Here is an 18,615-nt window from a genome sequence, read left to right as displayed (position 1 = left end):
TCTATCTATCTATCTATCATTTGTTTAAGCTATCTATCTATTGTTTTAGCTATCATTTTATCTATCTATCTATCTATCTATCTATCTATCTATCTATCTATCTATCTATCTATCTATCTATCTATCTATCTATCTATCTATCTATCTATCTATCTATCTATCTATCAGTTTAGCTATATTTCTATCGTTTTTATTATCGTCATCTATCTATCTATCTATTGTTTTAGCGAGCAATCGTTTTAGCTATCCATCTATCGATTAATTAGCTAGCCAACTATCATTTTAGCGACTAATTGTTTTCTCTCTCTCTTTGAACGTGATAATACTTTGTGTATGTTTTAGTATAAATAAGTCATTTACCACAGCTGTGAGGTGCGGGGAAAAGCTTGAACATGGTGTGTGAAACCAGCTTACCTCAAAGTCGTTAGCCTTGTTGTAGTGCATGTTGAGCGCCCTGAAGAGCTCGGCGTCGCGGCCCACCGACAGCTCGTCCGCCGCCGTCACGCCCTCGTTGATGGCCTGCCGCGCAAACTTCTCCATCTGGATGTAGTAGAACTCCCGGAAGTTGCTGAACCACTTGATGAGCTGCGACGTGATGCAGCGGTTGAACTGGAACAGGACAACCTTGAATTAATACACGACGTCTATTTAGAACAGTGGCTCCCTGCAGTTCACACAGAGCCAAAAACGTACAGATTATATAATTAAAATCAACTTATCGTTTTTTAAATTTCACTAAATAAGAGACTGAATGACCTCTGTGTATATATATCACTGTTGTTTATTGGTAAAATTTCCTATTTTTATTGAGTATGGTTGTGTTTTGTTCACATCCCATCTCACATTCTCTTCGAAGCCAAGGACGCATGTGTTTGCAGTACTAGGATTGGCCACTAGGACTGGTTTTAACATCACTGTAAGAATTTGAAGTACTGAAGACTCCAGAATCATGATTTGGCTCGTATTGGACGATACTTCCCGTCAATCACTATGGTGTCCACTTGTGTGTGTGTGACTGTGAAGCTCTTTTTTTTTTTTAATTCCACTAAATAAGAGACTAAATGACCTCTGTGCATATATATTAGTGTCGTTTATCGGTAAAAAACACTATTTTTATTGATTATGGTTGTGTTTTGTTGACATCCCATCTCACGTTCTCTTTAAGGCCAAGGACGCACTGCACAAAAACTACAGTATCTATGACTTGGTTGCAGTACTAGGGTTGGCCACTAGGACTGGTTTTAACATCACCCGTAAGAATCTGAAGTACTGAAGACTCCAGAATCGTAATTTGGCTCGTATTGGACGATACCAGCTGTCAGTCACTATGGTTTCCACTTGTGTGTGTGACTGTGTAGCTCATATATTTTTAAAATCCCACTAAAGAAGAGACTATATGACCTCTGTGTACATATATCAGTGTTATTTATCGGTAAAAATCCATATTTTTATTGATTATGGTTGTGTTTTGTTCACATCCCATCTCACATTCTCTTTAAGTCCAAGGACGCACTGCACAAAAACTACAATATCGACACAAAAATGACTTGTTTGCAGTACTAGGGTTGTTTGCAGTACTAGGGTTGGCCACTAGGACTGGTTTTAACATCACCCGTTAGAATCTGAAGTACTGAAGACTCCAGAATCATGATTTGGCTCCTATTGGACGATACCACCCGTCAATCACTATGGTGTCCACTTATGTGTGTGACTGTGAAGCTCATATCTTTTAAAATTCCACTAAAGAAGAGACTAAATGACCTCTGTGTACATATATCAGTGTTTTTTATCGGTAAAAATCCTATTTTTATTGATTATGGTACAAAAACTACAATATCTACACTGAAATGACTTGTTTGCAGTACTAGGGTTGGCCACAAGGACTGGTTGTAACATCACCCGTAAGAATCCAAAGCACTGAAGACTCCAGAATCGTAATTTGGCTCGTATTGGACCATACCACTACCACCCGTGTGTCTTTATCATATTATATCATATTTTCCTCTAAATGGGAAAATAATTCACAAAATTTCGGCTCCTTTAGAAGAGTTGTGCTTTTTCCTGCCTTTAAAGAAGTGTTTATTGATTATTTAAACACGTGAAATGACGATTTAATAACCACTTAGTCGTCGAGTGTGGGAAATCTCAGCCCAGTGAAAGTGTGTGTGTGTGTGTTCTTGTATGTGTGTCTTTGTGAGGACATTTTGGCTCGTCCTAACATCCTGTCACTGCTTAAAAGAGCTTTTTTTTTTAGACGGTTAAGACTGGGTTTAAGGGGTTAGGCATTTTGTTGGTGATGGTGGTGGGTGTCCTCACTAAGAATGCTGTGCAAACACGTGTGTGTGTGTGTCTCTGTGTGTGTGTTCGCTGAAGGGGAAAAACGGCTTTGACACGGAGATTAAGCTCTGTATTGTTACAAGACATTGTCTCACAGGAACAAGGGATGAGTGAGCGAGATAGGCAGAGAGAGAGAGAGAGGGGGGGGGAAAAGAAACGAAGCTGAGGGAGATAGAGATGAATGGAGTGAGAGGTAGCATGGAAAAAAAAAGAACGTAGAGAGAGAGAGGATGACAGAGTGGGAAAGATATTTTTCAGGAGCAGCCAGAGGGGTGACATAATGGAGCATAAGTGGGGAGGGGGCTGGTGTGTGTGTGTGTGTGTGTGTGTGTGTCCAGAGGGGAAAGTGTGTGAATGTGTGTGTGTGTGTGTCGGGGGGGGGGGGGTGTGTTTGACCCACAAAAAAAGGAACGTGATAACTCAGCAATTAAAACACAAACACACACTCACACAAGACAATGTCACGAGTCCGCGCACCAACGTAAAGAGCAACCAGACACGCACACACACGCAGCATACATCGTATACATAAGACGGACGTGGTGATTAAAAAGCTGTCGCTACGCTATCAATCTGTTTGGAATGAAAATAAACTATTTTTGATCATATAGGTTTATTAATTAATCGCGTTGTGACGCCAAACTCACCAGGAGATGGAATACAGTGGTGTTGTCAAAATAATATTATCGGGTTTTTTTGGGTTAATCCTCCTCTCTCCCCTTCACAATTAAATGATGAACTGATTCTTCTTCATAATAATAATAATCACCATTTATTGTGAAATTATTTGCAAAAATGCCTGTAATTCACTGGTTAAGGCGTCTTAAATTCTTGTAGATTTTAAAGCTGAAGTCCGGTGAGGTGAAAATGTCAAACTTTGAATTATTTTCTTATTATAATGACTTCTTTGTGATACGGAGCGAAGAAACGAAGAAAAATATTCACATTTAAGAAGCTGAAAAAACAAAGTGTTTTTTAATTCCAAAAAAACCCCACTCACGATTAATTTAGTTGCTGTTGTAAAATTTCTATGTGCTTTAGTTTAATTATCTGAGCGAGTATGAAAAAATATGACGTTAATTTCACTTCAGAAGAGATTAAATGACCACTTCGTGTATATATATATATATACGTGTGTGTGTGTGTGTGTGTGTGTATGTGTGTATATATATGTGTATATATACACGTGTATATGTGTGTGTGTGTATATATATATACACGTATATGTGTGTGTATGTATACGTGTATAAATGTATATATGTGTAAATATATCTATATATAGATATATATATACACATACGTGTATGTGTGTGTATGTATATACACATATATATACGCATATGTGTATATATGTATATATGTCTATATGTATGGATATATATGTGTATGTATGTATATATGTGCATATACGTATATATGTATATATGTCTATATGTATGGATATATATGTGTATGTATGTATATATATGTGTGTGTATGTATATATATGTGTATATATACGTATATATGTCTATATGTATGTATATATATGTGTATATACGTATATATAATGTCTATATGTATGGATATATATGTGTGTATATATGTATATCAGTGTCATTTATCGGCTCATAAACTCTCCATATATCGGTGATGGTTGCGTTTTGTCACCATCTCACGTTTTCTTTAAGGTCAACGACACGCTGTATACGCCGCCAGCCAACCGCAGTACTGGGGTTGGCCACTAGGTCAAATAAAAACACATAAAAAGCAGCAGAAAACCGATTCCACCCTCGTCTAATTTCCTGAGGCGTCTTTTACGCTTCTCAGAACAACCTCAACAGGTGCAGAATCGGTCGCTGTACAGCGGTTTTTATTTAAAGACCGATATCACCACCTGACCCGCCCCCCTCACCCCCCCTCACCCCCCCTCACACCCCTCTCACCCTCTGTTGTCCTCACCACAATCAGCACAATCCAAACAGAAACAAAAGACCAAAAAGAAGAGAATGAAAGTGGAGGGGCCGACGCAGCAGAATGCTGAGTTTGAGGAATGCCATTTTCTGTTTGAAACAAAACGACTGAAGTGTCAGAGAAAAGTGTCATGATGTCCTAACTCTGCTCTGCTCACCCCCTCCCCCCCCCCCCCCCACCACCACCACCACCACCCTCCCCTCAGGGCACGTCGGGAAGGGCAAACACACATCCTTTAAGAATCTGCCCACCGCTCCGACACTTCAACCCGATTTCGTTGTGGCTCGGCACAATTTTTTAGTAGAGGACGGCGTGAATGTGCACAGTCGACATAACTCGCCGACTTTCTCGCGCTGAAGGTTTTTTTTTTTTTTTTTCTGTGGACGCTGGAGAGAAAAGCTGCTGTGGTAACTTTGGAAATGATGTTTTTGGGCCATTTCTGCTTCACTCGACAGTTTACACTGCTGTCTATCTCTGTGTGTGTGTGTGTGTGTGTGTGTGTGTGTAGGCCTCGTGCACTCCAAAACAAGTTCAAGAGAATCAAATAACCCTCGGCGTTGCAAATCGCTTCCATTCACACTGGATCTCGCGAACTCGCGCCCGTTCGAGATTATCGCGCGACCTTCCGCGAATACCGCCGGCTCCCGAGGCTCCGCAGCCCGCTGCCGTAACGCGCCCGGTGGGGGATTGACGCCGGGCGGAGGACGAAGCAGAACCGCGCCGCTGCCGTTCCGCGTCCGGCGGAAATCCGGGGTGACGCACCTTTTTACGCGTTTCCGTGACGACTCGCCGGAAAAGACGCGCGCGACGCCGTGTTTACGTGACTCCCCATTTGTTAAAACGAGTCTCTAAAGTAACGCTAAACTTTAAAAACAGAGGCGCACGTACGCTGTGCACAGGTACAGTGGTTATTGTACGCTAAAGTTATTTGTAAGCGCTGCTCTTTTCCTTTAATAAACAGGCCGCGCCAATTCGACTGTATGCGCGCTAACGGTGCTAAAAGGAGCTAATGCAGCTAACGGAGCTAACTGGTAAACGGTGCCTGGACTCCGGTGTCGCGGCACGTAAACATGGCGTCATTCGCGTCTTTTTCCAGGTCAGTCGTCGTGGAAACGCGCCATGCGTTAATGGTTATGGTTAGCGGCGGTTAACGCGTTAACGTGCCCAGCGCTAGTTTTCTATCATATCGGCGTTTTATCCACACGGAAGCAGCATTTTGGGAGCAGTGAAACTACTATCTGGGCGCTACCACGACTCGTCACGTCGTTTTCCATTACTTTATAGTACCTCCTCAATAATGGGCGGAGTCATCATATCACGGGAAAGTGACGGTCAAAGCAGTTGTTTCCTCGCGTCGTGTCGTTCGCGAACGGATCTTTTGATCGAACGAACTGAACGGAATCACTTTCACGAACTGATTCGTTACTTACCCACTTCGGTTACGTGTTCGGTGAGCGAATCTTCGGTGAGCGGCGCAGCCACGGAGAACTGTCCGCGGCAGGACGTGATTCACGTTCACGCGCTCTGCTGAAAGTGGCGCTATCAGTTGTTACAACACTCTCACTTTGTAGGCACTGCGCTAGTTAAATCTTTGGAGAGTCATATTTTTTTTTTAAACATTTTTACTTGTGCTGTGCAAAAATGGTTAACGCACGTTAACACGCGTTAGCGCACGACACGTTTCCATGGCGACTGACTGGAAAAAGACGGCATCGTTTACCAGTTAGCTCTGTTAGCTCCGTTAGCTGCGTTAGCGGAGCGCTGATTTTTTACACTTTGCACAAACGTAGCTTCAGTTAAAACGATGCCGTGTAGAAAAGAAATATATCCGTTGCCAAATTGGCCGTGTGAGTGTAATCGACAGGGCGGGCGAGAGGCGGGATCGCTCGCTAATTGATTCCCGCCGAGACGGAGGCGGTGGAGATGTTCGCTTCGGTCTCTCAAGGCAGAGAGTCTTCAGGGCCTGAGCTGATAAATGTGTCGCCCCGTTCAGTGAGAGTGAGTGTGTGAGTGTGTGTGTGAGGAGGAGGAGGAGGAGGAGGAGGAGGAGGAGGAGGAGGAGGAGGAGGAGGAGGAGGAACTCCCTGAGCCAGCGAGCGTCTAATTAATCCTAACTCCTCCAGTCTTTGCACTCGGTCTTAATTACTCTCACTGACTCTCTCAAGATGAGACGGCGGTGACCTCGGCGTCTCATGCTAACATATATGATGATTGTCTGGTCAGAAGGCAAAGAGCTTTCACTGTGCAATTAACAACCGTGTGTGTGTGTGTGTGTGTGAACGCTCGCTCATGCGTGGCTAACAGCTCAACCCACTTCCCACACACACACACACACACTGTGTCTAAGAGGGCTCATATTTAACAAACCGGTTTCTCATAGACCAAAGTCCATTTAAGTCCAATTAAGGGGAGCCCTCATTCAGGGCCCTAATTCCCTTACAGTGAATCTGCCCGATCCTTTCGAACACATGCTACGTATTGTTCCCCCGAACGAGAGGGGAAAAAGAGACAATGACCTGGATTTTAAAATAAATAAATAAATATGGTAATGATGAGCGAAATGAATACAATGAGAGAGGGAAATAGGACACACACACACACACACACACACACACACACACACACACACACACACACACACACACACACACCCTAACCCCTAAATAACCCTTTATAGTAATGAAACACACACAACCGAAAAGAACAGCCTCACAAAACAGGATTATCCACGACTCATTTTTTTTTTTTTTCTCCCCCCCCCCCCCCCATTGAGTGAAAATAATAGTTCCCTCCCACACATGAATTATGCGGGATTAAGTGGGATTACGGCTCAATTAAAAACCAAATAATGTGTCACCGTCGCTTTATTTGCACACGAAATGACGAATAATGGGAATCCATCACACCGTAGAGTGTCGTCTCCCAAAGCCTCATTCATACGTCTTTTAATCATGTTTTTAATGTTTTAATGTCCAGTTATTGTTAGATTTACATATGTCAGACTCACGGAAAGTAGGTTTTTTCACTTTTTCTTATTCAATATATTCAACATATTCAATATGGAAACACTGCAGACACTCGATTCACTTTTGTCTCAGTGATATTTAGTCAGTTAACGTATTTTTCTTATCTTATATATCGATATATATGTGGTTGTTTTATTTTATTTAAAGGCGCCATATGTAAGAATGTGGCCAAAAACAGTTACTACACTCAAATTTAAAAAATACCGAGGTCTTTTAGGTTTTCGTTTTCTCACGTAACTGGCAACCCGTGGTCGCTCGGCAGCTGAGACTCTACTGAGCGCAACGATTGGTAGACGGCGGTAGGTGGCGCCACATGCTAAAAAAAAAAAACATGATTTCAAAACATAAACACGATTTGCAGTCTGCAAAATTTTTTTTTTTAATGCAAATATTTTGTCTGTACTGTTGTTGTTGGTGAGTTCAGTTTGTTATATGAACATTATTCCTGAGTCTCTGTGACATATTAGGAGGATTTTATGGCCAGTTGCTTTAGATTTATTACATAATGCACCTTTAATCCTCGTTCAATCCGGATACAACTTTTCCAGGCGCTCAACATACTCAATATAATGTAAAAAAAAATATACATATAATTTGACTGAAATCAGCATTAAATCACATTATCAGCAAATGTGTCTTTTTTTTTTTTTTACACAGTATTCCTTCATCATAAGACAGTAAATTCCAACAGAATTGAACAAATTCCCTTGAAAATCCCCCTCATTCACGGATCTTTTGCGACAGAAGCCGTAAACGCCGTCCATCTGCTGAGCAAAGTGCCACCGCAAACATCTCCCTAATCTAAATCCACATTTTAGCCCGAGATGAAGAGATTAATTAAATACCAGTTTGGACACAAACCCAGAGCCACAGATTGTCGTCTTAGATTCATTTTTTTTGGAGAAAAAAAAAAGCCAATAATATAATATCAGCCTCTGAGTGAACTCAGCCTGTGTTTACCAACTCATTAAGTCCTAATTTGCCCAAATTAAACCCCAAAGCCGCGCTTTATTTGACCACACATGTACAGTATTAAGCATATTTACTCGGATAATAGAAAGTATGACTCACACGAGCTGATTATAAAGGGTCAATGTCAGCGTATTTTTAAGTTTTTTTTAGGGGGGGGGGGGGGGTTTAAACTTGAAGGTTGATGAGGCTTTTCAGAATAAAAGTACGTGTGATGAGATAGAGAAGTTTATTCATTTCTGCTAAAACAGGAAGAGAAGTTCTTCTAACTTCCAGGTCAATATATAACAATATAAAAGTTTTTTTTTTTTTTTTTTTTATTCAATTAAAACCACTTTTACAGACGACACTGACGCTACATCCTGGACGACGCTAATTTGCTCGCTTTAGCGACGAATCAAGACTTTCAGGTACATGCTTAGCAACCTCGTGTTTGCCTAGCAACCCCGGTGTCCCGGCGACGCCTGTTGCCATGGCGCCCCAATGAGGATGTGGCACTGCCAATGAGGAAGTGATCACCGCAGACATGAGCCAAAGGGCAGCTGGTGTGTGTGTGTGTGCGGTCTACGGTGTGTGTGTGTGTGTGTGTGTGTGTGTGTGTGTGTTGCTGCTCATTTGAATACAGTGTCCTGAATCCGCGGTGGAGCCGTATGCTCCTTTTTTACAGAAACACAAAAACAATCAGCGGCTTTGTTTTAAAGCTTTCGTTTGTTTTTGTCGTCCCAACCCCCCCCCCCCCCCCCCTCCACCTCCTCGTGCACGCCCTAAACACACGTGCACGCCCAAACGCGCACGTGCACGCCCAAATCCCGTCGAGTTCCCCGATGATTTTCCGTCTCGTTTCTGTTTAAAGACGACGTTTAAACTTCTCTCGTTTCACTGAAAGTGAGAGTGAGAATTGTGTTTTGGGTGAAAGGGAGATCGCAGTTGAGTGTGTGTGTGTGTGTGTGTGTTTGTGGCGTTACAGTACATGTGTGTGTGTGTGTGTGAGAGAGGGAAAGTGGGCGTTATCACCCCTCCTCCTTTTGTTCAAACCCCGGCCCGATTAAGGCCAGAAACTCTAATTATGCCACAAAGACGTGACAGACTGGATCACCCATCTGCGCTTACAGGGTCTCCCTCCTTTACACTCTCTCTCTCTCTCTCTCTCTTTCTCTTACACTCCCTCGTTCACAATAACTGACCGACAAAAAAAAAAAAAAACGCAGAAAAGTGACGCACGAATCTGACCGTGGACGTTGACCCCGAAACAAAATCAGCGGAATGGAAAAATAGAAATAATCAAAAAAAACTAATGTAAATAAACCCAAAGGCTTCATTCACACACACACACACACACACATGCACACACACCTGTTCACAACAGTTCATGTGCGTACATCTGTCACCGTAAAACACTGATTTTTGAGCTCCGATCGGACTAAAGATGCCTTTGAATTCACTTCTAAAGTGGATAAACGTCCCTGCGCTGAACTACCTTTTAAATCTTTCGGATTTTTTTTACTAATTACGTGTCCCTTATTTCCAAAGTTTAACCCGTCGTCTGTCATTGTTTTAAACCCCATTAAAAGACACAAAAACGACCAGACAAATTAATTACGTTAAATTCAGGGTCGAAAAAAACACAATCAGAGACGTGAATGTGACGGCGGCTCAAAGAGAGAGAGAGGGAATAAGAAAAAAAAATAGATAAAATTAAAAAAAAAGAGATGAAAGGTTGATAAAACGTGGAGAATGTCAAGGTTTTCTTACCTTGACGTCGGAGAAGAACATTTTGAGCATGTTGGAGGACGGGTAGCGGGTGTAGAAGAACATGAGCTTGGCTTTCTTCAGGTGGTTCGGAGACAAACCCTCCTGAATCTGAACGACACGTTAAGGAACCAGCAAAACACTATTATGATGATGATGATGATGATAACGTGTCAAAGAAAAGGGCCGTGAAGCTTCCATTCTGTCAAATCTCTTCTCTGTAAAGTCAAAATGGCCAAGAAAGAAAAGAAAGAAGCACTTTTGGTGTTTAACACAATCACGTCGCACATTCACTCACTGTAACACAACCAATGTCGGCGCCATTGTCTCAACAAGGAAAATAATAACCGTGTGTGCGTGTGCGTGTGTGTGTGCGTGTGTGTGTGTGTGTTATAACAGCTGCGATCCACCATGCTGCCATTTCCCCACCACATTAACAGCCCCTATAATCTATCAGGGAAGATGAGGCAATCAATGGAACCCCCTGCAAGGTCAATTAGCGCACACAGACACACACACACACACACACACACACACACACACACACACACACACACACACACACACACACACACACACACACAAACACACACACTCACAAACCCCAGGAGCCCTATATGACGACAAAGGCGACAAGCAGTGGAAAAAAGAGGGGAAAAAAATTGAAGGACAGGAAGCGGAGTTTCATATTTATACTTTTTTGAGGTGACAAACTCTCACCGTATAATATAAAAATATACTTTTTTTTGGTTTGCAAACTTGCTCTTTACACTTCCTGGCCTAAAGAAGCTGCCTGCTGATTGGCTACTGAGTTTTTTACCGAGCTCTTTCCCCCAAATTTTTCCCATCCGACAAGTAACTCATAATAATTGTAATAATTAGCGCTGGGCAAAGTTAGCGGCGTCAGCGCTAACGCACATGAACGCGCGTCGCGTTTTCCATGACGTTTGACCAGAAAAAGATGCGCGTGACTTCATGTTTACGTGCCGCAGCACCACTTACCAGTTAGCTCCGTTAGCGGTGTTAGCTCCTTTAGCGCCGTTAGCACGCCTACAGTGGAACTGGAGCGATCTGTTTATTAAAACGAAAAAGAACAGCGCTTACAAATACGCAACGTGTACCTGTGTACTGCGTATGCGTGCCGTATGTGTTTTTAAAGTTTAACGCCACTTTAGAGACTCATGTTTACGCGACCGCCGGTTGTTAAAAATGAGTCTCTAAAGTAACGCTAAACTTTAAAAACACATACGGCACACATACGCAGTACACAGGTACGCTGGTTATTCGTAAGCGCTGCTCCTTTCTGTTTTAATAAACAGACCGCTCCAGTTCCACTGTAGGCGCGCTAATGGCGCTAAAGGAGCTAACGCAGCTAGCGGAGCTAACTGGTAAACACGTGAACATGAAGTCACGCATGTCTTTTTCCGGTCAGTTGTCATGGAAACGTGTCATGCGTTAATGTGCGTTAACGTTGACACTGTTAGCCGCCGTGAACGCATTGACGTGCCCAGCAATAGTAATAATTAAAATAAGGTAACTAAATAACTAGCTAACTAACATGCACATGAGTAGCATACTAGCCCTTTACTGGTAAATATTAAGAACTTATTAACACCTTATGGAGGAAAAATCTTAATTTGTGTCGTAATAGAGGTAGAATAAGGTGTTAATACGTGCTTAATGATTGCTAATAAAGAGCTAGTATGCTACTTATATATGTTAATAATGGTTAATGGTACTTAACGGTGAATATGTGTTCCCTAATTCCCTAAGATTATCTTAAGATATTACGAACGAGTTCCAGACGAGCTGTCGCTTCAAAACTCAGGAGCCAATCAGCAGGCAGCTTCCTAGGCCCCACCCACAGTCAGAATTGCAACCAAACAAACAAAAAAAAGTTTAGTTGCGCAAACGCGATCATTGCGAACAAAAAGGGGGAATTTTCTACCAAAATAAAACACCAATACTTGATAACGTCGGTATTTTATTTGCAATCTGTGTATTTTGAGGTTAATTTATTTTTTGTTTGAGCAGCTAAACCGAGGCCATTTCTGAGCGATTTACAAATAAATCTTAAATAAACGGCTCAAACCACAAAGAGAGAGAACACAACAACAACAACAACAACAACGCAACGTTTCTCATCCATCATTCACCGAGCGTCAGACAACAACACCATCACCTGGTTAACATTCATGCCAACCTGTCACTGTGTGTGTGTGTGTGTGTGTGTCTGCGTAGCCTGTTCTTGTTTTATATGGAAACACACACACACACACACACACAAGGTAAACACTGTGAAGCTTGAATAAAAATAGAAGAAGAAGCCGATGACGTGTGTGTGCGCGCGTGTGTGTGCGTGTGCGTGCGTGCGTGTGTGTGTGTGTGTGTAACAGTAGCTAACGTGACGCGGTGAATAAATGCAACTGGTGATGTTCTTTTCCGTCCGCTGCTCTTCCTCCTTATTTCCGACTGCTGTGTGTTTTCAATAACACACTCCTGTATATGTGTGTGTGTGTTCGTGTGTGTGTGTGTGTGTGTGTCAGCTGTAACTTGACCTTGCTACCAGGTGTGTGTGTGTGTGTGTGTTTGTGAGTGAACTGGAAGGAGAAGGGAGCAAAGAGGGTGGGGGCTAAATTCATAAATAAAAGGTGCGACATCTGCTCGCCTCCACAGAAAGGATTAAAGACACACAGACCTAAGAGTGTGTGTGTGTGTGTGTGTGCGTGCGTTTGCGTGTGTGTGTGTTCAGGTGAACTGCCGCTCTTCCTTCCTCAAACGGTGCGATCACAGCGTTTGTCTGAATTGAATAAAAACGTTAAAAAAAAACAAAAAAGCGTATTTTTTTTATTAAACGTTCTTGCGTGTAAGAAAAGAGCAAGAAATCCTGACTTCCCTGAACCCGGCGTTGAGTTTTCAGTGAAAATATTTGCTCATTTTTACAACTTCCCTTTCGCCGCAGCCTCCGAAATATCCGTCGCGTTGACTCCGTCAAGAAATCCGACAATTATCGGCATTCTTTCGGCTAATTCGGCGTCACCGTTTTTAATTGATTGAAAAAGTGAAACACGCCTCGGACGAACGGAGAGAATGTGCAAAGTGAACGAACTCACGCCGAAGGTCGGCTCGGTATTAAAATTAAAAAGGAAGAATTCTGCGTTTTAAAACAGAATTTAAGAAAAGAAAAAAGAGCGAGGGTTGAAGGGTGGTCGGTGTCTTTGAAATAATAACGTCCAATTTCAAAGATTCTGCTCGTAAAAGAAAAGAAAGAAATGAATAGGAAGAAGGATTTTGGAACGAAGCGGCGTCGGCGCGGGATCAAGAGACGTGTCAAATATTTGTCTTGTTTTTTTTAATTAAAGCGACATCTAAATTGGCTTTGAAGACGACGACGAAATCAAAGTTGCGAGGAGTTCCTATTTTGTCGGGGTTCAAAGTCTTGTTTTTCCTTTTTTTCCCGCTTTGTTCTTCAAACATGAACGTGTGTGTGTGTGTGTGTGTTGTCAAAGTGTGTGTGTGTGTGTCGGGACTGGAGAAGCCCTCTCCATATGAAAGGTTAGAAACGAAAAGATAAACAGATACCTGCAAACACCTGTCCTCGTGCACACGCCATGAAAGGGACTGTGTGTGTGTGTGTGTGTGTGTCTTTGTGTGTCTAACAACACACACACACACACACAGCTGCCGAGCAACTGAGAGCGAAGGCCAACAAATGAAAGCAAAGTTTGAGTGATCGGCAACAAGAGGGCGCGTGAAAAAATAATAATTAAAAATAGTAAAGAGGGGGAACCGGTGTGTGCATTCTGGATATCACACTTCTGCTTATGTGGAACCCACACACACACACACACACAAACCACACACACACACACACTCACACACTCGTATGAAGAAGAAGAAGAAGAAGAAGGCTTCCATCAATGAGCAAGCATTCACCTGTCCTCCTCCTCCTCCTGTGCTCTTTGAAATATGATTAGCTTTGAGCTCCTGTGTACAAGGTCTAACCTCACACACACACACACACACACACACACACGGACACGGACACACACGGACACACACACACACACACACACGGACACACAGTGAAATATGATTTGCTTTGAGCATTTATGTACAAAGTCTTCTTGATGAAAGAGAACCAAACAGCACAAGTGTCTCAGGAACACCGTGTGTGTGTGTGTGTGTGTGTGTGTGTGTGTGTGTGTGTGTGTGTGTGTGTGTGTGTGTGTGTGTGTGTGTGTGTGTGTGTGTGTGTGTGTGTGTGTGTGTGTGTGTGTGTGTGTGTGTGTGTGTGTGTGTGTGTGTGTGTGTGTGTGTGTGTGTGTGTGTGTGTGTGTGTTAAAGTGAGCACTCACTGGCCTTTCCTCAGCACCTTTAAACGCCACAACCTGCTGCACAGACTTAAAAGAGCCGTAGACGGAGAGCAGTGTGCGACCCGTTTAATCTTCCCCCCCTCCTCCTCCCCCTTTTCATCCTCCACCTCTCAGCAATGAAACAAGAGGGAGGTTAGAGCGGGAACTAATTAATCCAGATTAATTGATGTCGAAGACTTTTCTGAGACGACAGTCTGCTGCTGCTGCTGCTGCTGCTGCCGCTGCCGCCGCCGCCGCCGCCGCCGCCGCCGCCTCGAAGACGTTTCAGCGCGTTTAACTGTTGTTAAAATGTGAGTTGAGTAAAAGCGACTGTGTGACACGTTACGGCCGAGCGATTACTCGATTTCAGGTGAAAATCGTACTAAAATGCAATGAGTAAATTGAAAAAGTCGGCAATTTTGAACCATTTTCTAATGTTACATCGATACAGTGAAATATCGCAGTATTTTATCGCTTTTGAGACACATAGTTTTTTTTTTTGCATTTAATTTTTCATAAATATGTTATAAATCAGCTTTTAGCAGATTAGCATAAACAAAAATTGACTTTTCAGTCCACTAGATGGTGCTGACTCTCACTAGAGCTGCCGTGTCAGCATATCACAATATCGTTATAATATCGTTACGCTATAATATTGTATCGTGATAATTTATCGGATTGTGATAATATCGTATCGGGATAATATCATATCAGGATAATATTGGATCGTGATAATCGTGATAATATCGTATCGTGGTAATCTTGTATCATGGTAATCTTGTATCGTGATATCATATGATAATCATGATAATATTGTATTGTGATAATATTGTTTCTTGATATCGTAACGCGATAATTTATCGTGATAATATCGTATCTGGATCGTATCGTGATAATATCGTAACGCGATAATATCGTATCTTGATAATGTATCGTAACTAATATCGTAACTTGATATCGTATTGTGATAATATCATAATGCGTTAATATCGCATTGTGATAATCGTGATATTGTATCGTGATAATATCGTACCGTGATAATATCATAGGGGATAATATCGTATGGGGATAATATTGTATCGTGATAATATCGTATCGGGATAATATCATATCATGATAATCGTGATAATTGAGAAAATATCGCATTGTGATAATATCGTATCTCTGGCGATTCTTACCCCTTTAAATCAACATGAGAGGAGAAATAGTGAAGGTTTAAACTTTTCCGGTTTTCAAACACACACACACACACTCACAGTAAAGAGGATACAGTGCTGCCTGAGTACGGCGACATGTCGGCGATGTCCTGCAGGTCTCCACACTCCGACTTGATGAGCGACAGAGACAGACCCTCTGGTCCGTGTTGGCTCGGCGAGCTCTGCCTGTGCTGGTGGTGGTGGTGGTGGTGATGGTGACTGAGGTGCCTCCCTCCGAGGGACGCCATTTTGGTTCTGAGGCTGAGGGCCTCCCGCGTCATGTCCATGGAATCGGGCGAGGACCGGTGGAGGTCCTTTGGCCCCGGCGGGTACCCGGCTCCGCCCCCGTGTGACCCCAGTGGGCTTTGAAAGGGGTAACCCATCAGGGGGAGAGGGAACGGGTGGCGGAATGACGGAGGGCTAAACCCGAGAGAGGCAGTGAGGGGGGAGGGGTGAAGGGAGGGGTGGTGAGGCGGAGGCGGCGGAGGAAATGACGGGTTGAGGTTCTCTTCTCCAGCGCCGCCGCCGCCGCCGCCGTTCTTCCGCACCACCAACGGCAGAGCCTCCGTTTGGTCGTTGGGCGTCGGCATGCCGCTCAGTCTGCCACTCAGACCGCCAAAGGAGTCCATCGGGCTGGGGACGATGACGTCGCCGAAGCAGTGCAGCCTGTGGCTGGAGGAGTGGTAGTTCGGAGTGGGGCTGCCGTCGCCGTTCAACGTGAGCGCCAGGGCGCCGCCGCTAAAGCGCGACTCCGGGGTAAGGGAGGGGAGGGGCCCGAACGGCGGAGGACAGGAAGAGGACGAGTTGGAGGAGGGCGCGGCCGGCGTGTTGTTGTTGTGGCAGCCGCGATGGTGACCGACGGCCTGCTTGGGCGAAGAGAAGCCCTTGACGACCGTGTCGACGACCTGCGACACGGCGCAGTTCAGCTCCTGCTTCAGAGTCTCTGCTAACTGCCGTCCTCCTCCCCCGCCTCCTGCCGCCGCCGCCGCTCCTCTCCTCTTCATCGCCCTCTCCCTGCTCCTCTCCTCCTCCTCTCGGCCGTCCACGTCTTCCATTTGTCCGTCTAACAGGGCCTGTTCTCGGAGGAGGGCTCGGGCTCGGTCCAGGAACAGACCCGGGTCCAGCTCGGAGAGTTGGTCGTGTCTGTGTCGCCCTCTGTCGCGGTGTCTCTCCTCCAAGCCGTCGGAGCGTATGCTGTCCTCGGACAGGTTACCGTCTTCTTCTCCCCGGTCGCCCTCGCCGTTCTCCTCCTCTTCTTCCGTCTCCGAGTCGTAGATCTGGTAGAATTTCTCCTGGAGTTGGCGCAGTTGTTTCTAAACAAACAAGAGAGAACATTTTAGAAGATATCTCCCAAACTTTGGGATCACCCGTTCACCCCAAATCACTTTGGACTACCAACCTGCATGTCCTCCAGTTGCAGCTTGAGCTGCCGCCGCTCTTCCTGCCGCTGCTCCTGCCTGGAACACACCAGCTGCGTGAAGCTGTGCTGCTGCTGCGGCAGACGCTGTTTCCTCTTGTTCTCCCTGTAAACCTCGCCCACGCTGACGACGGTGGCCCGCGAGCCCGGCGAGTTCAACGGGGACGGACAGTCGCCGGGGACGTGGTTGCGGTTGCGGTTGCCCGCGCCGCGGACGTTGCCGTCGCCCCTGTGGTCGTTGCCGCCGCCGCCGCTGCTGCTGTTGCTGTTGTTGCTGCTGCTGTTCTCGTGGCCGCTCTCCTGGCCGTGGTCGCCCGGGTTGGGCCGCACCAGCGGCGAGTGGCTCATGCCGCGGATGATGTTCTCCACGCGGGCGCGCTTGGCGCGGAGGTGCTCGTCCGACAGCCGGTCCAAGTCGAAGGAGGAGAGGGAGTGAGGCTGAGAGGGAGCGTGGGAGTTCAGGCCCAGAGAAGGAGGCGGCGGGCCCCTGAAGGAGGCGGAGGACGACGACGGAGGAGGCGGCCCCGGGGACAGGCAGTCGGACGGGCTGTCCTGGTCACGGGAGGAGTTGCTACAGAGATCCTCGCCTTGGATCTCCGAGCCTCCGCTGGACAGAGCTCCACTCCCCTGTGATGGAGGACACGCATAACAAACAGTTCTGGATTAACGGATTAGCTTGAATTAGTGGCAAGATCTCGTGTCGCCCGGTGACATCCCGGGAAGACGCAGGAAGTGAGGCAAGAACAACAACAACATTGTGCTTGTAAAGCCAGATGAGGGCCAACAGGGTGGAGTTTGGCTGACAACACCTTGTGCTTTCTTGTCCGCGCCCACCCCTGCTCTGCTGCTGTATACACACAACACGCTCCCTCAGTCGGGTCTGATAGTTTTCAACTGTTGTTGAACCAAACACAAAGACCTTAATTCAGTGACTTTCATACCTGGAAGCCCGAGTCGCTGCCTCCGTTCTTGACGATGTTGTTCTTCAGCAGCTGAGAGATGATCGTGACACCGGGGAAGGGCATCATGGCGTCGTCGTACGAGTTTGTCCTCTTCAGCAACTTCCTCAAAACGTTAGACTTCTCTCCGTCGCCGCTGCCGCCGTGGCCGCGGCCGATCAGCGAGCAGTCGCCGTCCTGGTCCGGGCCGTGCGATTGGTTCATGCTGTCGAACAGGGATTCGCTGGCTCGGGCGAATATGGCGCTACCCACGGTCCTCTTCACCCCGATGTCGACGCGTCGGCGTTTCGTCTGTCCGGTTAGGAGTGCGGCGCTGTCATGATCAGGCATCACGCAGGGCAGCTAAATGAACATGACCGGGGGGGGGGGGGCTGCGGGGTCCTCACAGACGCAGGCAGGGTGAGAGGAGGCAACCTGGTGGACGACGGAAAACACGATTTATTTGACGATTTCGACACAAAAAGTGACATTTTGGTACAGATAAAAATTGCATAAAATAAACATTAATTAGCTTTTAGTGTTTATAGGAGTATACATGTTCCAGGGCATGATGTAGACAGTATTTAATAGTGCGTTTGCTCTGTTGGAAAACCACCGTAAGGAGTCTTAAACGACACAAACCGAACACCTGATCAACGGAAGCAAAGAGACGAT

At 45.2% G+C, this 18,615-nt stretch overlaps 1 protein-coding gene across 1 annotated transcript in view; it reads right to left on the bottom strand.

Moving 5' to 3' along the window:
* The window catches only part of LOC310942843 (prospero homeobox protein 1-like), a gene marked incomplete at both ends in the record, with an annotated part of 34,997 nt that extends 16,706 nt beyond the window's left edge, over positions 1–18,291 (bottom strand). The window contains 5 exons of the mRNA XM_083908286.1: positions 415–609; positions 10,038–10,145; positions 15,660–16,898; positions 16,985–17,629; positions 17,944–18,291. Of these exons, the coding sequence (XP_083764412.1) occupies positions 415–609; positions 10,038–10,145; positions 15,660–16,898; positions 16,985–17,629; positions 17,944–18,291 (2,535 nt within the window). The remainder of the gene's footprint in view (positions 1–414; positions 610–10,037; positions 10,146–15,659; positions 16,899–16,984; positions 17,630–17,943) is intronic.
* Positions 18,292–18,615: the final 324 nt, after the last annotated feature.

The sequence above is a fragment of the Microchirus variegatus genome, assembly GCF_963457635.1.
Source record: "Microchirus variegatus genome assembly, chromosome: 22".
Classification (NCBI taxonomy): Eukaryota; Metazoa; Chordata; class Actinopteri; order Pleuronectiformes; family Soleidae; genus Microchirus; species Microchirus variegatus.
The sequence above is the reverse complement of the archived record's forward strand: the minus strand, read 5'-3'. Positions and strand labels throughout refer to the sequence as shown.